This window comes from Sardina pilchardus, chromosome 18, assembly GCF_963854185.1.
Source record: "Sardina pilchardus chromosome 18, fSarPil1.1, whole genome shotgun sequence".
Taxonomy (NCBI): Eukaryota; Metazoa; Chordata; class Actinopteri; order Clupeiformes; family Clupeidae; genus Sardina; species Sardina pilchardus.
In genome coordinates, this window is record NC_085011.1 from 31,636,364 (window position 1) to 31,662,571 (window position 26,208).

Below are 26,208 nucleotides of genomic sequence, written 5' to 3' on the forward strand. Positions count from 1 at the left end.
TGTTCAGTCAGCGTTGCGCAGAGCAACATCGAAGTCTTTCAGGAAGTGGATTGTCAGAAGTGTCTGTGGTTTCCATGGTGGTTTCGCCAATCTTTAGCTATATGCGGACGAACTGTTCTAGCAAGTGACCAAAACAAATTCCGTTGAACATATAGAAAATCAGTTTTCTTGGATCAAGACTTCGCAGTGTTGGAGAATTCGATACCCTTCCGCTCCATTCACGACAACGTTACTGACCAAATGGCGGGACTTCAACATTAATTTTCTGTGCATTGACAAGTAAGTTATTTTACTAATGTATTTTTTAAAAGCACCAAACATCAAATAATGTAATAGCATTTATTATATCGCAAAACACAATGAAAATAATTCAATTCTCAGCATCTAAGATCGCTAGCCAACATGTCGCTACAAGTTAACGTAACGTTACGCTTCAACATTACGTAGCCTACTCCCAAGTTATGAACTTTGTGACTATTATACGAATGGTTGAAATCGGGTAAAAGCAGTTCGCCCAAGCACCGTCTCAGTTTTTGTGAAAACGTGTCTGTCATAAACGGAACCCAAAACCAAGACTTGTAAAAAAATCCTGTCCCGTAGCCTACTCTTTCCGTAATCGATATTAAGTTTCACAGCCTGAAAACACATTATCTTGTAAGCTAGCTATGTGTGAGCATTACAGTTTTTCTCAAATGCTAAAACACAAAAGCCAATCCTCTACCCAATGACCAGTTGTCTAAACACATTTACTAAATCTAGCCATAATTTGTCAATATCATAAACACATTTCACATGAAGACACAATTCACAAAACACAATCCTCCGTTCTCATAAATCTGAAATTCACATATTTATCACTACTTGTTTCTGCATGTTTTATACATTGGAAGCACTTGCTCACCTCTTGATGTTTTACATTGTTGGCAGTCACCGGGTGGCTTTACATTACAAACATGTAGGGTACAATGACATGCTTCTAAGTAATTTGTTTATGACATACATTTTGTGATATGCAGTGCAATGCAGACAACAGCTGGTAGTTATTCAAAATATCTCCTTCCAGCCTATACCTGCGGGGACGGGGGGGGGGGGGGGGGGGGGGGGGGGCTACACCAGCCATATGAGTGAGGCATGTCAGTATCAGCCTTATCATAGTATCTAATGTCTGTCACATGAACTATTTGGTCAGCTGGTGGCACTAGACCAGGTTAGCAGTTTGGGCATGTGGCTATCATCAGATTTATGTAACTAATATTTTGTAAATAAATTCCAAAAACTATTCTGTCTTTGGACAGCTGGTGACGCTATGTTAGACAGGTATATTAGGTCTTTAGATGTCATATACACCTAATTTGACTAATCTGATGAAAGTGACTGTGATATCTACAAAATGCAGTTCTGATTGGAAATCCATATTTTAAATCTTAACCAGTGCGTTGATATGGTGTACTGTAAAGCTTGGACATGAATACTGAATTTTGGATATTAATATGTGACATGTAAGACTAGCATGTTTTGTGAGGATGAGACTTGGGTCTGCATTGTCAGATTCCAGTTTAATCATAAACATGACTTTCTACTGAATAGCCATTAATATAGAAAATACAGTTCTGATTCGTTATCCATGTTAGAGTATCAAGTATGTGTACTGTAAATCATGCACGTAAGGCTTACATGAACATCTCAGATTATTGAATTCACAAAACCTGTTGCTGTATTGAGTGTGTGTGTGTGTGTGTGTGTGAGTGAGTGAGAGAGAGAGAGAGGAATCACACCCCTGAGTTTGATACTGCAGCTGAAGAAGACTTGAAGAAGAAGCTTGTCTGTTCATATTCTTTTACCAGCCATTCCATTATTGATAAGTTGATTACATTTCTATATTAACATGTTCTATTAAAGAAAAGAGAAAATAACTATTTTTGTCCGCTGTAAAGTGGTTAGAAGAAATGAAATCTGAATCGGCTAAAATCGTTATCGGCATGTCAAATTCTATGACAAATCGGAATCGGCCAAAAAATTGCAATCGGTGCATCTCTAGGATTTTAAATTGAAATCGATCGAAATTAATTCACAGTCTCGAACTTCTAAATAAACTAGAAATGCAATTCCCGAGGAATTACACGAGGGGATGCAATCTGCTGGGTAGACTTTTATTTTGACACACAGGAAACACTTCTATACTATGTGTAGTTCAGGGAGAGCCAGATTGTATGCTTAAAGGCAAAGATTCTATAGTGGAGCTCTGTTCTAGAATCTTTGCTTAAAAGTGACAGTTGGATTCACAGGGCAGTGTTCTAACTAGACTGGGAACTGAGAGTTCTGGCCCATTATGACATCACATTCTCCATTAAAGTCTATGGGGGAAAAATACACTTTTAATTTCAAATATCTCAAAAAGTATAAACTTCTCAAAAATGTCAAATAGATTGTCTAGTAGATATTTGTAAGATCTACGGAACGGTGTTTCAACCAAGTTTGTACGTTAAGCGGTTCGGGCTGAATAGCGCGCACAAAAAGGTAAAAAGAATAATAATAATTATTATAATAATAAGAAGCGACCGGATTTCAATAGAGGGGATGCATCCCCTCTAAAAATGGAATCATTGATGCTGCCACGCCCCCATGTCACGTCCGGTCGGCTTGCCAAGCGGACAAAAACCATTGCCAGTTCGACTAACATGGCAGGGCAACTCTGGAGGCACCACAAAAATATAGATTTATCTGTTAAGCTAACAACTGCAACGCAAACTACTCCGTCTTCATTTGGAATTAAACTTCCAAGTACTCCAGTCGCGCTAATACAATTACTAACGCCTTAGGAGTATTCATAGTCGCAACCTTATTCAGTAGTGGAAAACTCTGGTTTAGGCATTTCATTTGCGTGCTAGAGCCACGCTGCGAAATCCCAAGCAGAACACACCTCACAGCTACGGTGATACTCTCCATGTTCAGTAATCTAAAGGAGAAAGTTATTGACGGTCTGAGCAGTGCACATTTAGTGGCCTAGATTGCTGGACCTCCAGAGCAACACAGAGCTTCATTACATTAATGATGACTGGGAAATTCAAAATCCAGTCCTTCAAACTCGTCCCATATATGAAGCTCACACAAGTGAACATTTGGCAGAAGTGCTGAGGGAAGTGGTAGTGGACTGGAAATGGACAGACAAAATGCAACCATCCCTGTGACAACTGAGAAGGCATAGAACATTGTCAATGCCTCAAATGCAGCTGGATTGTCTCTACACATTGGATGTTTTGCCCACACTGTAGATCTGGCCTCCCAGAAGGGATTGGGAGTAAACCAGGTTTCCCGTCTTTTGGGCAGGAGAGTGGTCACTTTTTTCCACAGAAGCACCACTGCAGCAGCTGTCTTAACCCTTTAGGCGCCAGAATTTTTTTTCCAAAAACATTCAATTTTGACATATTAATTTCAAAAGGCTTTAACTTAAAAGTGATAAGAGATAGAGACTTTCTGTAAATTAGAGAAATATTAAGGATGACCCAAAATGTATGTAGGGATTAAATGTATCCAACTAATGTGCATATTATGACGTCATAATGATGTCATATGGTGGCGGCCATCTGGATTTTTTAATTTTCATGATTTTTTTTATGTTATTATAAAAATATGAATATTATTATTATTAATATTTTTGCTGACAGACATACACATCACCAGGACATGAAAACACAAAAAGAGCAAACATTGTACCATACTGAATGGTCAGGGAAATAGTAAATCATCATAGGCTACTAATAGCAAGATGATGGGAATGATGATGCTGCTGCGAATTTATGTAGCAGGCCTTTTGCCATAGAGATAATGAATCCCTGTTCATCCAGGTGACACTTCTTGTAGTGTTTCATGGTGTGGTACCTCTAATTGCAGGGCACAACACAAAGGCCCACCACACACTGCCTACACCTGTATTTTGTCTGACTATGGCCTTTAGATCTGCCACTTTGTGTTTTTTTTTTTTTTATTATTATTATTATTTTTTTTTTAGTTGACAGACATTCACATCACAAGGACATGTACACACAAAAAGAATACACATTGTGCCATACTAAATGGTCAGGGAAATAGTAAATCAATAGTGTAATAAATAATAAATGGAAAGATGATGGGAATGCAAATTTCTGTAGCAGGCTTTTTATTGTAAATATAATGAATCCCTATTCATCCAGGTGACACTTCTTGTAGTGTTTCATGGTACTTCTCATTGCAAGGCTTAACATAAAAACCCACCCCACACTTCCCACCTGTTGCCTATTTTGTCTGACGACAGCCTGTAGGTAAGGTCTGCCACGCGCGCCTCCCGAGTGGAGTGAATCAGCATGGCTGTTTTTTCTCATTCTCCTTGCGACTGCCTACACTGCTGCTACGTTTCCCCAAGCTATCCTATGGACACTTTGACCTCATCTAACACATCTATTGATATTAGACAAAGGCTCCACTACATTACCGTCCTCCTCCGATTATGGAGAGGCACACGGTCACTGTCGAGGGAGCATATGGCTAGCGCGATAAAAAAAAAAAACACATTGCCCCGACCATAAGATTTCGTTCTCCACACAACTAACACGTTTGATGAGGGTCTGCTAACTGTTTCACGATATGCCTACTTCTCATTGCAAGGCATAACATAAAAAATCACCCCACACTGCCTACACCTGTTGCCTATTTTGTCTGACGGCACCCTGGATCTGCCACGCGCGCCTCCGAGTGGAGTGGCTTTCGTTCTCATTCTCATTGCGACTATACTGTTGTTACGTTGCCCCACAGTTCTCCTATGGACACTTCGACCTCCATACCGACATACCAAATAGTATTAGACAAATTCTCCATCACGTTACCTGTCCTCGCAATTATGGAGAGGCACAATGAAAACGAAAGGGCAAAATAGCTAGCGCGATAAAATGCCAGTGCCCCGACCAATACTGTCGTTCTCTACACAAATAACACGTCTGATGAGGGTCTTCTAACTTCCCTATGAACACCTAGACCCGTGAAATAATGTTCCTAACACTGACATTGGGCAAAGGATCCACGTTTGTGCTTGGTGTAGACCAGTGGTTCTCAAACTGGGGGGCGCGCCCCCCCGGTGGGGCGCGAACACACCCCAAGGGGGGCGTGACACGGACCAGTCATCAAGGGCTAAAAAAAAAAAAAAAGACGGGCGTTTGGTTCACTGGGCAGATGATGACGGCTAATAAATGCGGGCGCACTGTCAGCTGTGCATGGCTGACAGCAGAAGAGTGCAGTTATTACACCGGGAGTATGGAGGAGGATATAGCCTTGCTGCATTATCTGCAGCGTGTTAGAGAGGTTGAACTATTCAGTGGCAGGGCGCTCATCACTTGCAGTTTTTTCGCGATTGCATTCACAGCAGCTGTGGCGGCATATTAGGCTACGGCAAAATTACTTGGTCAGCAGCAGGAAAAGTTCGGATATAGCCTGTATGAATTCAAACAACGAAAACTTATGGTTTATAATGAAATGTCATTTGAATGCCTGATTGTAGGCTAAGGATTCAGGAAACAATACCAACTTTTGTCTATTTTAAACGGCCGTGCAGATAGGCGTAGGCTAAATCTGGAGATCTTTAAATGAAAGACTAGGCTACAATCTTCTGACCATGTATATTCAAATTTGACTAATAGGCCTACGTCAATGCTTAACAATGTGTTGTACAGTCTTTTCTTTGTTTGTATGGAAGTTGCAAAAATCCACGTCGTTCTATTAAATGTTGTTAAATAATTAAATAGCCTTCCGACAGGTTGAAGCGGAGCTTGCCATCAACGTTTTAGCTTGGTTTCACTTTCTGTCACTCAAACGCGCACACGCATGCATTCAATGAACGCTCACCACTTAATTGCAATACTGAACAAGACTTTTATATGTCAAATACGGGACGATTCCGTATTCTACGGAACGGTTGGCAACCCAGGGGCACAAAAGCGTATGGCCGTACGATAGGTTTTTTTTTCACGGGGCATGAAGGCCAAAGTGTAGTCCCACCCTGCCCCCAACTCTCCGACGTAGCCTTAAAAGTTCTCCTTCGTTTTGCATCGACATACCTGTGTGAGGCAGGTTTTTCAAAACTGACTTCGCTCACTACTAAATATCGCAACCGAGCACAGATCGAGGATGACCTGAGGCTATGTTTATCTAACATTGAGGCAAGAATTAAAGATCTCTGCAAAAAAAGCAGGCCCACGTCTCACATTGACCACATACAACGTTTTGACAAAGATTATAACAAAGGCTAATAATAATAATAATGATAATGATAATAGTAATGATGATAATGATAATAATAATAAAAAAAATAATATTGATAATAGCCTAGCTAGGCCTACTACTATATACCTACTATAATTACCACCAACCAGAAAATAATGATGCTGATAGTAATAATAATTATTATAATGATGATAATAATATCATGGAGCCTAAGAACGACAACAATAATAATATTAAATTAGCTAATAGCCTACTATAGCCTACTAATACTACAGTATAACTATAACCAATAGTAACAATAGTAATAATAACCTATATGGCCTAATAATTACAACAGCCTAGCCTAGTAGATGATTGGCGTATTAATATAGGTCTATAATCTATCAATCAATCAATCTATCTATCTATCTCTATATATATCGGGGTGGGGGGGGCTCCAAGTTCATCTGACCCACTTAGGGGGGGCCCAGCTTGAAAAAGTTTGAGAACCCCTGGTGTAGACTTACCTCTCACGTTGTCCAGCTTTAGCATTGCTAGGCGGAGACGCGTGTGAATAAACAAATCCCTGTCATCTCTAGTTATTCCCTTCAGAATAACTGTCAGCAACTGTCCTGGTAAACTTTTTCCATGTGTTTAGACGATTATCTAATGCTAATACTCGTTTACGTTCACAATACCGCTCTGATACAATGGCTCACACGCAAGCTAGCTCAGCTGATATTTCGCATTGGTTTAAAGTGCCCTAGCTCGAATATTTTGCATAGAAGCATGACGTAATTCTGAGTCGGGGACGTAGTATGACATGTCTGCCAACTAGTGGTAGGGACTTTGAACGAAACACCCTATTGACAAAATCGGCCGTTTTATCCAGTACCGCATCTTGCGACAAGATGTCATTACAAGGTGGAACTCAAGCTATGACATGATCATTAGAGCAACAAGCTGCTGTCTATTTTGCACTTGGAAAAGAAAAAGACATTATGCCAAAGACCTTATCACCCTCTCTGATCAAGATGTGACTGTTCTGGAAGATGTACAGTGCCTATAGAAAGTCATTATAACCTTTTGAAATAGTTACTTAAGCAATATAGCACGAGTGGGAGTGGGTTGTTGCTGGATATTCCCACGGGTGTTGTTCGGCCGTAGCCTCAAGGCCGGAGGCCGAGTGGCGCAGGCAACACCACCCGTGGGAATATCCAGCAACAACCCACGATCACGAGTGCTATATTGCTTTTAAACAACAATTCTACCACTTGTTTTTTGCGCTAATTTCCCATTATAATGTAAACGTTTAAATCGCTAAAACTGTCTTGTTTGTAGAACTACTACTCTGCCACGTTACTAGTTCTAAATGGTTGCTATGGCCAAAGGCCAGTCGTTAGTTCTAAAAGCACGTTGCTATGGCCAAAAGCCAGTCGTTAGTTCTATCTCTCCCGTTGTCACGCAATGTAGCCTAATAAACGTTAGCTCGCATTGCGTCTGGTTAGGACATGCTTTTAGCTTTGAAACATCACTATTTTACTTAGCCTACATGCCATCCAACAAGCTAATATCCACCTCCGTCATATTTTATGTTGTGAGCGTCTGTATTTCAGCTTGGATGCAACTTGACAGTTCGTTCTACACTTCACAACATGACATTGTATCGCGGAGTGATTTATTATTAGCTGTGAAAAGTCCGAGTGGATTATCGTGGGATATTTCAACTCATGGAACGTCTCTCGGCCAATCAGAATCAAAGAAACAGCTTCATAGAACCCAATTGTTGTATAATTTTTTTTTGTCTTACAGCCTGAAATCAAAACCCATTTTAAAAACAATATTTTTCAGTTTTATTCACAAATTTAGCTGTACAACATCAAAATAATGAAAGAAAAGTCAACAGTTCTGAAAATTGATAAAAAATTAAAAACTAGAATAACAGGATTGGAAAAGTCATCATACCCCTGACTTAGTAATTTGTATAGCTTCCTTTTGCTTTCATTACAGCCCTCAATCTGTTTGGATATGTCTATTATAGCTTTGCACACCTAGATTGGGGAATATTTGCCCAATCTACCGTGCAGAATTTTTAAAATTCAGTCAAATTCTGTAGGGAATGGCGATGGACTGCTCTCTTGGTCATTCCACGTCAAATCAACCAGAACGCACGCACTTGCGTCTCAAAAAATCTGAAGAAAATACCATGTGCACCTATGTTACCCAGGAGACACCCTGTAAAATGTATTTGTGCTAAGATCAATTCTTTTCAAGTAACAGCCAGTGTTACGGGGGGAGGGGGGTACTACATTTGTTGTGCCTCTTTTTTTTGTCAAAGTTCACAAGGTCATTGCTCAAGAACTAGAATTTGTAGGAGGCTCAAATCTTGCAGGCTGGTTAGGGGTGGCACGGTTTTTGAAAAATGCTCCGAACCATGCGGTTCGCATGTCACGGTTCGGAGTGTGTTTTCGTCGTACGGTCCTGCGGTTCAGGCTAGTTATGGCATGCGCAATTGATTCCCATATGTGACGACGTGTTTCCCTTACGTGCGAGAGTAGGAGTATGGAGTTTTGAGTGCTGCGCGCAAGGTTTTAGAAATGGCAAGTGCGAGAGATCATCCCTAGCACCTGACCCTGCTCGGGTGGAAGCATGTTCTTCCGCAACTGTAGACTATGCGTGCAACTTTACCAAACAGTAGAAGTAAACTCATTCTCCTTGGCCCGCTCTCGTGCGCGCTCAATGGACACCCGCCCTCGACATGCACATTAATCCAAATAGAACATTCACAATCGTGAACGCAATGACGCACAGAAGACGATTAGCTAAATTACTGTTAAAAACGGTTAGCATCAGACATTTGATAAAATCTCTTGCATTCAAGTTGACTGACCATCTCAATACCAATGTTTTCAACTCCAAGGCTTAATGGGCCTGTCCCAAGGAGAAAAAGTATTAGCTTACCTTGAAACTAAAACACATGTGGGGAAACAGAACAGTCCAACCAGTAGAGTATGATGAGCTTAGCCTGCTACTTTGTTTAGCCTACTATATTTTGAGGCTTCAGCCAGACAGCTGAATTTTAGAGGTGGAGTTATAATGAATAGTAGGCTATAATCTGCATAAAGTTTGCTGTTATGAATATCAGACATGTCAGTATATAGAATGAATAAATAATTATATAATGTGTGTGTGTTTCAAATAAAGACAAGCTTTACATCTTGTTAAAAAATCATTCACACTATATGAAAGGAAAGCGATAAAAAGGCGATGCAATGAAAAATATGGGTGGACGACCTACATTTTGTGCTGGTGCACCATCCCTGCCAAATAAATGAAAAGATTGTTGAAATCATCAATGTCTTCCCTCTTGCTTTATCAAAATCTCAACTGAAGCTTAAAGTTTCCTCAGACAATAATGTGCTTTATGTGAAGTCAAATTCAGTTTGTGCATTATTGCATGATAACTATTCTCTAAATACTCTAGCCTAATTGTGGATGATTAAGCTACATGTATGTGCTGAAATATGTTTCTGGAGTGTTAAAGAGTAAAAGAAAAAATAACAACAAGAACCGCACCGAACCGAAAACCGTGACCCTAAACCGTGATACGAACCGAACCGTAGATTTTGTGAACCGTGCCACCCCTAAGGCTGGTGCAGAAATAGGAATAGCATGCAGTAAAATCACCACCAGTAGTCTGGATGATCCTGCATGGTCATAGCAGTCCCTCAAAGTTGATCAAAATGTTATTGGAGTTCTTGGCTGGGCTCTGTTTAGGCCTTCAGAAGACACATTTTTACTCAACATAGGCTCTTGGGGCTTTTTTCGTATTGAGATACAGATGGTACGGGTTGAGAATGCTCCTTTCTTTGCTGCACATCGGGAATCCCGAAGGTTCGGGACTTTGTAATTAAAACTGCAACCGCAAGGGGGCAACATAAGACCGCCCTAATAACATGAAGGTTCGGCTCATGCCGGAAAACACGGAAAAACCCGAAGACACCGCACTGGTGACAAGCGGAGAAAAGAGACATGACGTTCGGCATGTCAGATTGCAGTTGCAGAGTTTTCGAATGTTTTACAGCCTACCTCACAGCTCTCTCACGTGACGTAGCCTATAACTCAGTCAGTCCAGCAGAGATGCCAGAGCAACGTTTTGGTCAATGGAGAGGGAGAAAAATGCTCCTCATATCCGTCTCATTTAATCCGTCTCATTTAATCATTAAAATGAAGGTGATGACTGGCGAAATTAATCAAACGACGTTTCAATAAACCATTGTTGAAATTAATGAAAATGGTTTTAGAAAATCGCCTATAGGCCTATCAGAAGGAAATAGCCTTAAATTCAACCTGAAAGACTCGATAGGCAACCTTGGATGAATTCATTACGGTTACAAGATCGCATTTAGGCTATTATTGTCAAGGCGAAGAAGAAAGAGATGGACAAGATGGACATTTAGGCTACATTCATATGCTATAGGAATACTTAGAAATGTATAGGCTATTTTAAAACGGAGGCATGTTCATTTTAACCGGCGACGCTGGGTACATGTAGCCTACCCAGCACTTGTTAACACAGATTTTGTCCCCACCACTTTTGACAACTGAAAATAAAATGTATTTAACAGAAATCTCTAATACATGCCTATGCTTTTCACTTTACTTATAACTTTAGGCTACATGCATGGAGAGATTGCGCATTTTGTAACATTGTAACAATGGATGGTCAGATATGCGATATTCCATGGTGCCATTCAGTTGATGCCTTTCAGGTTTTCCCTTGCCTACATACCCACTCATAAGCGTCATGCCATCCCACACCTTCTTCATATTATTCTCTCTAAAATGGTTTTCTACTTCACATTTATACCTATATTTTTCCTTATTGATTTCCTTTCTAAGTTCTTTCTGAACTGTTTTTAAAAGTTCTGTATCTCCTTTTACAAAGGCTTTTTTCTTTAGTCTTATCAACCTTCTAATCTCTTCGTTCATCCACGGTTTACACTTTGCATAAACCTTGACCTGTTTCACTGGGGCAACTACATCGACACAAAAGTTAATATATCCACAAACAGACTCAGTAAGTTCATTGGTCTTCATGTGGTCTTCCATATCCGTATGAAGAGTCAGAGATTCAACATTAGGGCTTTCCCGGCAGCTAGGGGTTAGCGATGAGGGGTTTCCCGGTCGCTGACAGACTAATGCGAAAGACAGAGCTAGAATTTCAGGTATGTGCCTCCTTGGCTAAATGTATGATAAAGATGGATGCCGAAACATGGCTGTTGGCATACTGGAGACTTGCTCGTATGTATTCTAAATGGCAGATTCTACTATTACGAGAATACTTTCATTTGTTGGTGGAAGTAATTACACATGAATGAGCACATATGTTTGGAAGATAAAACCAAGACATTACACAATGTAACTTGAAGTCTAACATCAGTCATAACACCCAAGTTTGTGCAGTGTCAGATGAATCAAGATCGACGGGGTAACTTAGCTTAGTAGCTATAACAACAACACATTGTATTTTGCATAGCCATAAACAACACTAGATTTGTTTTGTCACCAATATTTATTCTGTTTCAGGAGTATGTGTATGTGTACTTTTGTTTTACAGAACAAGACCGGAAAATGCATTACTACCGCTATGAGAGTGCTGAAGTCAGCTGCTGTTACAAATATCTTATGTTCAGCTATAATATTGTATTTTGGGTAAGTATGTTGACCTATGACCTGTATGTGACCTTGATACTGGAGTTTATTACACAGTACCACCATATCACCCTAGACCAGGGCTTCCCAATTTGGGGCACACGGGCCAAATTTGGCACATTATCCTTGTTAAAGGCCCACACTTGGTCAAACTCATTCTGTCTTAACGTTCTAACGACTCAAAAACTGGTCAGCATGGATTAAGGTTTCAGAATTACCCAGTTGCCTACATGGAACTTGACCTTTAAGGGCAAATATTGAGGTCTAAAGGTCAATCGAGGTCAAATTTCAAGTTTTGTCTATTTTGTGACATTTCAAATATATTCATAACTAATTTGGACATTTAGAATTTATGTGAATAACACATCATTTTTTTTATTTATTTTATATATTGCTAATGAATAACAAGTATCATCAGTGTCTCTACACATGAACTCCAGCATTGAGAACATTGTTTGTGTAGTAAAAAATAAAGTTTCAACACTTTACAGCGCTTCTGTTCAAAACCTGTTCAAAACCTTTCTTTAAGTAAACTCTGGCCCGTTATCCCAAAAGTATCTCCTGAAACTTAAGCACACATGGGGAAACTGAACAGTCCAACCAGTAGATTGTGATGAGCTAGCTAGCTACTATGCAAGCCTAGACGCCCCTTGCTGCCGGGGAAGTCTAGCATCTCTTCGTTGACTTGACATCGCATATAGAGTCGGTAGACGGACTTAACACAATGAGACTGACCTGCGACCAGAAGTTGTGACCGTTAAGCATCCTGCTACTTGAAAACAAGAATATGAATCGTTGTAGCGCTAATCCTATTGAGTGGGGAGGGAATTTGAAAGACAACTTTTTGTCCCACGCCTCCGATTGAGCCCTGCCTGTGGTGAGTGCCCAGACCCTACATCTTGATGTGGGTCTGGCTAGTCAGGCTACAACTATGCTATAAAGTGTGCTGTCATGAATATCAGGAACTCATTTTCCCTTTTTCATCAGGATGTAATTTTATAGTTTTATTTCTCATTAGGTTAGTGCTTAAAATGATTGTTTTATTGATAATATTGCTATTCTCCCTATTTTGTAATTGTTCACTGTTAATTTAATTTGTATTGTTATTTATTTGTATGTCGCTTTGGACAAAGGCGTCTGCTAAATAACCATAACCATAACCATAACAATAATATATTCTAATCCTTTGGTATTCCATGGTAGGCTATTGAAACATTATTTAATAAAATGTCTAGGTGTAGTATTAATGTCACTATCTGAGCTTGTCGTATGCATGCAGGGAAAGGGATTTTATAGCTTTGGTGAGATGAACCCGTCAGTGTACACAGCTGGGTAATTAGTTTAATTAGCCAATGACGATGTGACAGGCCATTATTTAAACTTTATTTTGCCGGAAAGGTCCCATTGAGATACAATGTATCTTCTGCCAGAGATCCTTCTGTTAAAGGAGAATGGTTAGAGACACAGAGAAAAAGTTCCTTGTAAGTGACTGCAATCAATTAGAATAGAGCTCTGGTGCACTGATTTGGTTGTTAAATTGGTCACAGACAGGATTTTCATAAAAAGTCATCTCCATTTTAGTCAGGGTAAAACATCATTTACAGTATCAATAAAATGTTGAGCGAGTAAGTATTGTAACTGTGCAGCCAGATGATATATTCAGGGGCAACATCCAGGCTTTTGTGAAAAATGTGATTTTATCAGGTTGAGGCAACAAGTGATTAGTAGGATGACAATTCATTAAGGCTTCTCTGAATAGCAGGACAGATTGTTTATTTGGTTTAAATTGGGTTTTTCTCCTGCTTTATTAGAATGTATTATTTTTATCCTTATTTCAAAGAGTGAGATACTGAATAGAGCGCGTAAGTGTGATGTCATGTCTCCGTAGCAACCAAATTTCTGTTCTAAACAAACCAAATTCACAATGTGAAGTCTTATGCCAGATGATTGTTTTACAGAAAAAGGCATGTTTTTGCGCGAATCAATTTACGAGTTGACATCGGTTGACATTAGCTAATTTTATGTTTTTCATGCTAGTGTGAACTTCTCCTTTTAGTACACCAGAAGAATACATAAACGCTACGACATGGTAGTGATTTTCACCGCTTAAAATTGATTTATTTTCATTTAGAAAGAAACAGCACAGTGAGGCAATAGAAAATGCCATTTGCAGTTTGTTTGTTTGTTTGTTTAGAACTGGAAATCGTGTTGCCAGGACAACGTGATATTTTCACTTTAGCACATTTTGCATCATCACTTTTATCATATAAGCTTGTTACATCTCTTTGTGTCATCCTAACCAGCTGGCAGGGGCTCTCTTCATTTGTGCTGGATTTTGGGCCTGGAGTGAAAAGGTGAGATATTATGTCCAAACAAATACATTTTACTCAAGGTGCTTATCATAGAATAATGGTAGGCAGGGAACCGGGGGAAACCAAAAGAGAAATATAATCACTAAACCTTATATTCCCAGTTGCGTTAAACATAACACTAACACAGTGAGGATAAAAATGTGTATAGATGGTTTTTTTTTTTTTTTTTTTTTTAATTAGAGACTCTCAATTTGGGTAATTTTCACTGTAGAAGGATGTTGGAGCAGATATTGCATGTTAATATATGTAATAGTGTTTATGTTGGAGGAAGTCATATTTTCTTTGTTCCATAAGGGAGTACTGCTGGACCTGACGCAGGTGACCAGGCAGCATGGCTTTGATCCAGTGTGGGTGGTGCTGTTGGTCGGCACAGTTACCTTTATCCTGGGTTTTGCAGGCTGTGTCGGGGCACTGAGGGAAAACATATGCCTCCTTAAGTTTGTGAGTTCTCTCTTGGGGCATTCATAATGCATCCATTGCCACAACATGAAAATAAAGCCAGTAATGGTTTTCACTCTAAATCTTTCTGTGCAAAGGTTCTGCCATTGACTTTTTCTTCTTTATGTCTTTAATGCAGTTTTCAGGAATCATTGTCTTAATCTTCTTCCTGGAGCTAACAGTGGCAGTGCTTGCATTTATGTTCCAAGACTATGTGAGGGAGTGGGTCAATGATTTCTTTCTCCAGAATGTCAAAGCCTACCGTGAAGACATAGACCTTCAGAATCTGATTGATTCATTACAACGCGTGGTGAGGATCCCTGATTCTAGTGGCAGAGTCAAGTTGTGTGTGTGTGTGTGTGTGTGTGTGTGTGCGCGTGTGTGTGTGTGTGTGTGTGTGTGTGTGTGCATGGTTTACATAGTGCTATACTGTACATGACATTGTGTAGTTCAGGTGGATGCATTTTCTTATTATGTAATACTGAACTTCTCCCAATATCAGAACCATTGCTGTGGTGCCAAGGACCCCAATGACTGGAATCTAAATGTTTACTTCAACTGTAGTCAGGGGAACAGCCATCAGAAGAGCAGGGAAAGCTGTGGAGTCCCTTTCTCCTGTTGTCTTAGTGACCCTGCTGTGAGTTCTGTTCCACCCATCTCTCCCTTCCTAATACAGTTTGTGTTTGTTTGCTTTGCCTGCATTTCTTCTGTTTCCACATGGTGTTTGGCAGCTTAATAATCTTCCGTTTTTTCGACATTTACAGTGGCTATAGTAAGTATTCACACCCATGCTAAAGTTGACTAAAAAGAGGAATATAAAATCATCTTTTGATTTAAAATAGCCCCACATCATCACATACCCTTCACCATAGCTAGAGACTGGCATGGTGCTTTTTCCAGTTAGCCTATTAGCCTGTTTGATTTGCATTGAGCTCAATGAGCATAATTATTCCAAAGGCCAAGGGAACTTTATCAGGATGCATAATATCCTGGATCCATGAAATAGCTGGCCTTTAAAAATAAAAACATATAAAAAATCCTCCTGCTCCTATGGGAATTTAACATAGGGGTCAATTACTTATGCTCCCTGTATTTAAGGAAGAACATTTATCTATTTACGATACATTCTTCAATCACAAAGAAAATTAGTGTCCTTAGCGGTTTGATTTTTACTCATTTTTTGAATTAAGGCATTACAATCAATTCTCAAAAGATGATTTTATATTCCTCTTTTTAGTCAACTTTAGCATGGGTATGAATACTTACTATACCCACTGTATGTATTGACTCACAACTTACTAGCTTTTTTCTGTCTACACAGGATAATGTTGTGAACACGCAGTGTGGCTATGATGTCAGATCCTCTGGCACACTGGTGAGTTTTTCTGTTTTTTGTTTGAGGTGTTTTGCCTCCACCGACTGTGTTTGGGTGGGTGTTTAATTGGAATTCAATATGTGAAGTGGGGTGCTCTGTGTGTGGTTTCTTGGTTCAGGGTGTGTGCATATCACCATTCATGTGAAAATTAACATAAAGAAAAAAAAAAAAAAACTGTTATATATGTAAGAGATATTGCATTCCATTAGTCGTTGTCTGAAAATGATTCCTGAGGAGGCAAACAGAGCGTTGAACACAATGTGTTTTTAAAAATTAGAAATTTAAAATGTATTATGATTATGTGGCTTCCGCTGAGAATAAAATAGTTTGCCACCCAAATAGAACTTTCAGGTGTTGGATAGCAATGTATTACTTGCTGACTTTAACTTTGACAAGCTGCCTAATATATTTACATATTGTAGTTGGTATTTTTACTACACTGTAAATTAAATAAAACAAGGTGAGGCAATCCACTGATTAGTGTACCCCAAAATATGTTGCAGAGCACCATGATTTTAGCCTGACTCTCGCCAGACCCTTGTAGTTCCGGCATGCTCCACCAGAAGCGTTTGGCTGAGCTCCACATAACCCCGCATTCACACTGTCTCCGTCCGTCAACGGATCACGGAGGTTGGATCTGCCGTATGTGTATTTGCATACACGTGATCTGATTGGCTGACGGATCCGTTGCTGCCTGAAAAGTTGAACATTTCTCAACTTTCTTGACGGAGGCAACGGAGCTGAAGCGACGGACGGACCCACAATGCATTTCGAGTCTGCCCCATGCAAAGTGAATGAGATCCGTTGACGGACGGAGACAGTGTGAATGCGGGGTAAGGGTCTGGGCTCGAGGGCAATCCAAACTCCTTCCAGGGAGCAAAAAATTATGAACCAATCAGGAGCGCCGAAGCGAGTGTTTGATTCAAACAACAATGGCGGCACGCAGCGAGGAGTCTTGTGCTGACATTGATTCTGCTATTTCAACCGTTTTGTCGAATCTATCGAGTATTCATTCTTTAAAAGATGAACAGAGAATGGTTTTGAAGACATTTATTGGTGGCAAGGATGTTTTCACTCTTCTTCCGACCGGGTTTGGCAAGAGCTTGAAGTAGCCTAGCACGTCATTCAAGATAACGGACAAGTGGTTTATCAAATCACATGCATTGTCTGACACAGTTTTGTCTGAGGATGACAAGGTTTTTCTGACGCTGACATAGTTTTGTCTGAGGATGACAAGTTTTTTCTGACGCTGAGACAGTTTTGTCTGAAGATGACAGTTGTTTTCCTGAGTCTGACACCTGAGTCTGAGGATGTCCTAAAATGTACACCGTACTGGCGACACGTGTTGATTAGAATTTCATTTAGATAGGTCCACAGGACCTGTTGTGTTTTGTTCAGTTAGATTGCCCATTTTTGGTTGAGCTATGTTCATTTAAATTCAAGTGGCTATATGATTGGGCTTCTTGTGCGTGCCTGTGTTGGCGCTTGTTGCCCCGTGTGAGCTTCTGCGCTCACCTTTTGACATTTCTGAATGCCTTCCTACAGTTGCTTAATTAAATCAGGCTTTCCACACAAAGAAACATAGCCTAAGTTGTCATAGCCTAAGTATGAGAAACCAATGACATTTTAACTGTGTCGGGTTCGGACAGAAAAATCCGCACACACAGCAGATATCTGAATACGACCCTCTGACTGATCGCATATGGCTGATTTTAAAAATCGCTCATCCACTCGTCATCGTTCATCCAATCGAGCATCCAAGCTATCTTATTGTACACCAGAATTCTTGAAATTGTCCATTTCCCATGCAAACATTTATTTAGTATTCACAAACTCTGTGTGTTTATTTTCAATTTCTCTCGTTTCTCTGCGTTTCTCTCAATACTAGGGCGACAAAGGGAAGGAAATATGATTTGACATTTAAGCTGACAGTTGTCAAATTTGCTGAACAAAATATAGGAGAAGACAACTTGTATTGATTGAAAATAGGCCTAATGTTACGATTTTCAAAGCTGTCAATATTCAATAGGCCTACAATGCAATGCAGTGATATATGAGATGCATCCCCTATAATCATTATAGGTCAAAAAAGACAAGTAGAACGGCAAACAACCGGATTCATGAGGTCATATCCTTTTGAAATAAATTAAGCCACCGTTAATGCCACGGGGCAAACGTGTTTCTCAGCGTCTTGAAACTTTCCTCTGTGAACTGAAAGTCCGATCAAACTTCATTCAAAGGCAGTCCATAATTCAAATGAAATTGTTTTCTAACGAAAAAGTCCCAACTTTTATAATAGGCCCAAATAATAGAATATTTAAATAGGCAAGATGTTTGTAGTGCTTCGGAAAATGGGACATTTTATATTTAATTGTTTCCCGCCTGATCAAAACCGTTCAGTTCATAATTCATTCTCCCTCCTTCGCTTTCGGTTTGGAATGAAACAGCATAAGCCTATCTTATTTTACAAATTTGACAACAGCCAGCTTACATTTCAGATAATCATAGCCTAACGTAGGCTAGGCAAGAGGTTTGTTGTGCGTCGGAAAATGGGACATTTCATTTTTTAATTGTTTCCCGCATTTAGAATCAAGAATAACATTCGTGAACCATTTTGTTTTGTTGCCAGCATAAAAACAAGCGTACCATCGGCCTATCCACACATTTGAAATAAAATGTATGAATTGACCCAAAAACGAGAACACAAGTTGCGCTTAGGACATAGGCTTATGCTTTAGTGGAAACTGGCCTTGTTACCTCATGAAACCATTAGTGACAGCAAAACAAACCTAAACTAAACAGTCAGATGCCTCTTCATAAAATAGGCTAACAGAAGACACCTTCATAAACAATAACAAGTTTTGTCGTGAGACTAGGCTATTAAAAGCAGAAAAGATGTTCAGCTTGCTTTGGGATTTAATTCAATTTTGGATTGTTTGGCTAGTGGTAAATGCCGTGCTCACAAGTGCCACCTGGTGGTTGTTTGGGTCATTGCAGTTTCACTTGGGAAAAACAAATAAAATACACGTGATTCAGGGCGTAAGGTCTCATGAGAATCTCACGTGAAAGCGGCCAATTTGAAAGAGTTTGGCATGCTCAATGTCAGTTATTAGCTGTTAGCTAATTCGCTGGTTTGAATTGCATTGAGCTCAACAGCTAACAGCTAATAACTGACATTAAGCATGCCAAACTCTTAGTATGGTGAAGGTATAGTGTTGATGTGGGGATATTTAAATTCCAAAGGCCAAGGGGATTTTATCAGGGTGCATAGTGTCCTGGATCCATGAAATAACTGGCCTTTAAAAATAAAAATAAAAATCCTCTATGGGAATTTAACATGGGCGTTCCAATACTTATGACCCCCTATATTTTAAGGAAAACATTTATTTATTTACAATACATTATCCATTCACAAAGAAAATTGATGTCATTAAAGGTTTAATATTTCCTAATTTTTTCATTTAAAGCATTAAGATCAATTTCCAAAAGATGATTTTATATTAAACTTTAAAGGTACATTATGTAGGATTTTAAGTGTTTTAGTACCTCAAGTCAACGTCTTCATTCATAAATAGATCCTCTTTGGTGTAAAATAACATATGCCAATGATCTGACTCGTCCTGCTGGCCGGAGAATTACTTCCCGGCATTTACATTGAAAGGGACGTTCACAGGAAGTCTTCCATGTCTTTCCGGTGTATAGAAAAATATGAACTGCCGAGAGGGACATAAAACACTACCGCTACCGCTAAACACTACCGCTAGGGAAAAACGCGTTTTTGCATTTCGCGTTACACAGAGAAGCAGCGTGAAGACGGTCACACTTAACCTACAGACAAGCACTGCACTTAGTGACATAGTTCATGCCTTTAGAGCAATACAAGCATTAGCCTATACTGTCATGTCAAGTTGTTAGCTGCTGCTATGCTAATATTACGATAGTAAGCTAATGTAAAAACAATATAAGCATGACAACGTAAGTCACTATGTTGCTCGAGGAGTAATTACTCATACATGATCATACAAATTATTCAAAGAACTTTAGAATAGCTTACATCATCACTGGAAAGAAAACTCGAAGTAGTGGTAGAAGACATCTTGAATGAATCTCGACCCATTCAACTTCCCGTAGTTCTAGCCATCTTGCAACGCACATTTAAAAACGTGTGGCGCTAGAGCGTGCATGCAAAATCAAATTTAACCACTAGATGGGAGCAAAAACTACATAGTGTACGTTTAAGCATGTGTTCCAATACTTTTGGAGTTGACTGTACATGAAGCACACGCCGAGCCGACTGAAAGCATTCCACTTAGATAGCTAGGTGGCTGCCAGGCTCATAATTCTCAATTGCAAACAGAAATGTGAAGCATCATGTCATGACACACTTCCGTTTCCATTGTGCTATCAATGTGGCTCAAACAAACAAGGCTATTATAAACAATAGCTGGCAAAAGGGCATTAAACGTGAAGACTACCGGTAAACGCTTTTAAAGTGCACCATTTATAATTCAAACAGCATTTTCGATTCATCACAATCAACTAAAAAAACTTTATTCATTTATTGTATTTGTTGGACAACTCTATATCAGATACAAATATGACCTGCATACATCCATTACTTTGCTGTCTTTTTGCAGAATAAATGGGCAGAAACCATCTACATTAAGGGTTGCATTCCAGCGCTGGAGGACTGGCTGCCAAGGAATATCTACATTGTAGCTGGAGTCTTTATGGTTATCTCTCTGCTACAGGTGGGTTACTGTGTGTAAATGCACTTTGTTCACTTTGTGCACTCTTGAAGGCATACAGTCATGGCTGAAATTGTTGGCACCCATGATAAAGTTGACTAAAAAGAGGAATATAAAATCATCTTTTGGAAAGTGATTTCAATGGCTTAACCTTTAGGCGCCAGAGGTTTTTTCCTAAAACGTTCAATTTTGACGTATTAATTTCAAAAGGCTTTAACTGAAAAGTGATAAGAGATAGAGACTTTCTGTAAATTGGAGAAATATTAAGGATGACTCAAAGTTTATGTAGGGATTAAATTTATCGAACTAATTTGCATATTATGATGTCATAATGATGTCATATGGTGGCGGCCATCTTGATGTTTGAATTTTCATTTTTTTTTATATTATTATACAAATATTCATATTATTATTATTAATATTTTTGCTGACAGACATACACATCACCAGGACATGAAAACACAAAAAGAACAAACATTGTACCATACTGAATGGTCAGGGAAATAGTAAATCATCATAGGCTACTAATAGCAAGATGATGGGAATGATGATGATGCGGCGAATTTATGTAGCAGGCCTTTTGCCATAGAGATAATGAATCCCTGTTCATCCAGGTGACACTTCTTGTAGTGTTTCATGGTGTGGTACCTCTAATTGCAGGGCACAACACAAAGGCCCACCACACACTGCCTACACCTGTATTTTGTCTGACTATGGCCTTTAGATCTGCCACTTTGTGTTTTTTTTTGTGAGGATTTTTTTTTTTTTTAGTTGACATACACATCACAAGGACATGAACACACAAAAAGAACACACATTGTGCAATGTGCAATACTAAATGGTCAGGGAAATAGTAAATCAATAGTGTAGATAATAAATAATAAATGGCAAGATGATGGGAATGCAAATATCTGTGGCAGGCTTTTTGCTGTAAAGATAATGAATCCCTATTCATCCAGGTGACACTTCTTGTAGTGTTTCATGGTACTTCTCATTGCAAGGCATAACATAAAAACCCACTCCACACTGCCTACACCTGTAGCTTATTTTGTCTGACGGCAGCAATTAGATCTGCCATGCGCGCCTGCCGAGTGGAGAGAACTCGCATGGCTCCGTCTATTCTAATTCTCGTTATGACTCCCCACACTGCCTCTACGTTTCCCCTAGCTCTCCTATGGACATGTCGACCTCGTCTAACACATCTATTGATATTAGACAAGACAAGACAAGGCTTCACCACGTTTACCGTCCTCGCGATTATGGAGAGGCACACTGACACTGTCGAGGGAGCATATGGCTAGCGCGATAAAAAAAACACAGTGCCCCGGCGCCACTCTCGTTCTCCAGACAACTATGATGATGAGGGTCTGCTAACTGTTTCATGGTACTTCTCATTGCAAAGCATAACATAAAAACTACCCCACACTGCCTACACCTGTAGCCTATTTTGTCTGACCACGCGCACCTCCCGAGTGGAGTGAATCAGCATGGTTCTATTCTCAAATCATTCTCGTTGCGACTCCCCAGTCCCCACACTGCTGCTACGTTGCCCCACAGCTCTCCTATGTACACTTCGACCTCCATACCAATATACCCATTAGTATTAGACAAAGGCTATTCATCACGTTACTGTCCTCGCAATATGGAGAGGCACACGGAAGACGTGAAGACGGATGGCTAGCGTGATAAAAAGGCAGTGCTCTGACGCCACTTTCATTCTCCACACAACTAACACGTCTGAATATAAAACCTTATTATTACGTTTGATTCCATTCCCGCTCCCATTGGAAGTCCTCGGTCTGGCCTCGGTTCGGCCCTGCCCAACTCCGGGGCCGACCTGAGGCCGTTTGAGCCCCGGCCCTGGGCCGGCCCCGATAAAGGAAAGACGTCAAGCCCGAGGCTTTACCCCAAACACCGGGGTTTTACCCCGTAGTGGAAATGCGCCATATGTAACCCCATGGGAATTTAACACATAGGGTTAACACTAGAAGCGCCGGGCCGTTCTGACCCACTTATACCTAGAAGCGCCGCGCCCCGGTCATTTGACCGCTTTGACGACCTACTAGAAGCGCCGTGCTGGTGTGAACTACTTAAAGCGCGGTGAGGCGGTCAAATGACCGCTGAGTCCTTAGACTGGGACGCTGTCACTTACACATAATGATAGCTAGATGGCGCTTCGTGCACGAATCAAATCGTTTGGTCATAGATTCAGTTTGCACTAAGCCATGTCTCATTCGTGTCAAACCGTGTTGATAGTCTGTGGTTGTTTCATTATGACATACAGCACGTTTGAGGTAGGCTATCTGTTCATTTATTTGTGTTGTTTGAGGTAAAAACTCTGGAACTCTCGTAGTATTTTTTTTTATATCGGCCTATTTCGTTTTTAATAAATATGAATATTAGTTTTTAATATTTTGGAGATTGTTATAAAGATGATTAAATCAATGTCACACACGGTAGTTTGAGTGCAGTTAATCTACGAATAGGCTATAACATTCAGTTATCGGCTGAAAATAATCAAGTCGTTGCACCTAGTCATAAATGTAGGCTACCGTCAGAACGATCCAAAAAAGTGCTGAAACGTTGACCATTGTGATTCAAAATTGACTTGCCTATTGCTGTGACAGATAACAGTTTTGTTTTGGAGTGGTGGGAGAGAGAAGTAGCGGGCTTCTGCGATGTTTTCCGAGGGAATAGTGCTTTGGAAGGCTAATAATAAGGTTAATAATTCCTCCCAATAATATCAAGCTTTACACATGCAGTTTAATAAAAACAACTATCTAATCGTAAATTGTTTTGAACGACAGTTGTAACTGGCAGCTTTAGACCTTTAGACACTCTTTAGGGGAGTCTAACAACAAAGTCTACCTCCCTGCCCCCACTTTTCGCTTGCCGTGTTTTGGCCAGAACTTCGAATTTCAATGTTGGAATGTTAGGGAGACATGTGGCTTGTAGAAAATGGGTTCATCACTTACATCGCTGAAGCTCATGTTTTTCTTTACATGCAGACAGCTGTATTTCGTATTTTTCCCTTGCTATGTATGTAAATGACAATATCTAAGCCAACAGGTTGCTTCCAATGGTGGTGCTGGTAATTTAACATGAATAAGGCCACATTATTGGGAAATGTTGATTTTGTTAAACAACTGAAAACGTTACATAGTGTACCTTAACTGATAAAACAGCTGACCGAGGAAACAACCTAAACAATGGCAATAATGACATTTCTTACAGAATCTATGATTTCACATCATGTTTTTCTCTACATATTGAGAGTAGAAATATGTAACTTCTATTTCAAGTCATGCAGTCTTACAAAATGTTAGACCAAGCGTGTCTGATGTTTGTGTCATTTCCAGAGGTTAGCAAGCTAGTCCACCAAAAGAAACTGCCTGGCGAGTTAAGGACCTGACGAAAAGGCAATAATTACATGTTAGACTGAAGCTGATTTCACATAATATTTTCCGTATGTACACACTGAGAAGGAGTAAAAATATCGATTAGCTGATTTCACATCAGAGACGATAGGAACGCAGAGCGAACTCGCAGTCCCCTCACCTGGCATAAAAGATAGATAATTTGTTGTACAGCTAGTAAAACTGATATTTTTTAAATTGATTTTTGATTGAGTTTATCCAGCTGTGTGGTTTCCAGTCAATGTACGCTCCAACGAAGTCCAGATCGTGTTCAGCTGTCCACCTCAAGTGTAACGACTGAAAGGATATTATATTTTCATGATTCATTTTCAAGATATCCAAAACAATTCACGGCATACATCTTTTGACCACTCTTATCAAATAGTGGTGTCAGCACTACAAGGAAGATTTCAGAAAACGTTAAAATGTTAACAAAATTACAATGTTAAGATTAAGGCTCTTCTATATTGTGTGTCAGTTGTGACACGCTTTTCATTATTTTTTTTGTGTTGTAAGTTAAATGTCTATATGTCTTTGTTTGTTTGTCTTATTAGATGGTGGGCATATACCTGTCACGGACTTTAATTGGAGACATTGAAAAGGTCAAGTTGAACTATTATTAATGTATCTAAAGTGAAGAAGGGGGAAGAAGTGGTGGCCATGCGACTTGCGTTGGATACCCTCATCTTTTAATATCCACAGAGGAGATTGTTTGCTTTTGTCTGGGTTTTGTGTTTCCATGCATTCATATTTTTAAAGTAATCTTGGATTTTTAGATTATTTTACAGATGAGATAGATAATATCATATGATTTTGTCCTGCTGACAGCAAGCACAAATCAATCCAAGTTCACTTTGAAGTATGTACATAATTGTGATTGTTATTTCCATGAAATCATTGTTACTCCAAAATCTTTGTTTGCTTGTTTCTTTTTCATTCAAATATCAACATGGTCTCTTGTTATAATTTTGTGTTTGGATGTTAAGCTCCTTTTGAGTAGCGCTATGCAAGTGTGTCTAAAACTAGCGATCTAGCTACCAAACATGCATGCAGAATCCTTGCAAATACCATACAAAGATTTATTGGCACAGTTGGAAGCATGATAACATGTAACTGGTGTCTTTTGGTGGTTGTGATGTGAAAGGTTTTCTTTCACTTTTGCCATGTGCTCTAGCTCGGAACACAAAACTGCATAGTGCATATCCTGGAAAGCTAGTGGGAACAGCACAGGTTGACTGGTATTTAGCTGACGGATTTACCCAAAGCAACATAGACTCATCAACCTGAGAGTATCCTTTCGGTCATGAAATATGACTTTGAAGTGATTGTCTTTCTATCTGAATAAGACATGAGTAATTCCACATATTGTCCTCTCACGACTACTGGCAACCCTGGTAAAGATGAGGTAAAGGGCACCTTTTGGTGCATTGTTCTGAGAAAAAAAAAACTTTCAACAAGAAATTATTTTTAATTGAAACCGTATCTTGCTCATCTTCACTAGGGATTCCAATAATCGCAGAAGTGCCGATTTTGTACTTTTGTATTACCATGTGCCTTTAACATACTTAGACTTCTTTTTTTATCTCTTATGTATTTGATATTTTACATGATTTTTACAAATAAAATGGGGAAAAAACAAAGTTGCTGTCTGATCAAAATTCATCCCTGTAACAGGCCATTATATTTATTATTGGGTTAGCGGAAAATATGTAATTAAATGTCAGTTTTTCTTCGGTCGGTCCTCATTATATTGGACATTTTATAACCTTTTTTGTAACTATATTTACATGACTGTTATGTTTGTTTTATCTGATCTATTTGGGGGGGGGGGGGGGGGTTGAGGGCGAGACAAGAAGATTCCGTCTTCTCTGGTATTGTGTGTGGCACTTGTCAATTTTCAAGTCCCAATGAGCCAA

At 39.5% G+C, this 26,208-nt stretch overlaps 1 protein-coding gene across 1 annotated transcript; it reads left to right on the plus strand.

Annotated features, from left to right (window-relative positions):
- On the plus strand, positions 1-25,932 carry tspan14 (tetraspanin 14). Its single transcript, XM_062520264.1, has 9 exons — positions 1-279; positions 11,849-11,943; positions 14,247-14,297; positions 14,610-14,756; positions 14,893-15,063; positions 15,256-15,390; positions 16,075-16,128; positions 20,766-20,879; positions 24,847-25,932. The coding sequence occupies exons 2-9, from the start codon at positions 11,863-11,865 to the stop codon at positions 24,913-24,915; spliced, it is 822 nt and encodes a 273-aa protein (XP_062376248.1). The 5' UTR covers positions 1-279; positions 11,849-11,862; the 3' UTR covers positions 24,916-25,932.
- The last annotated feature ends 276 nt before the right edge of the window (positions 25,933-26,208 follow it).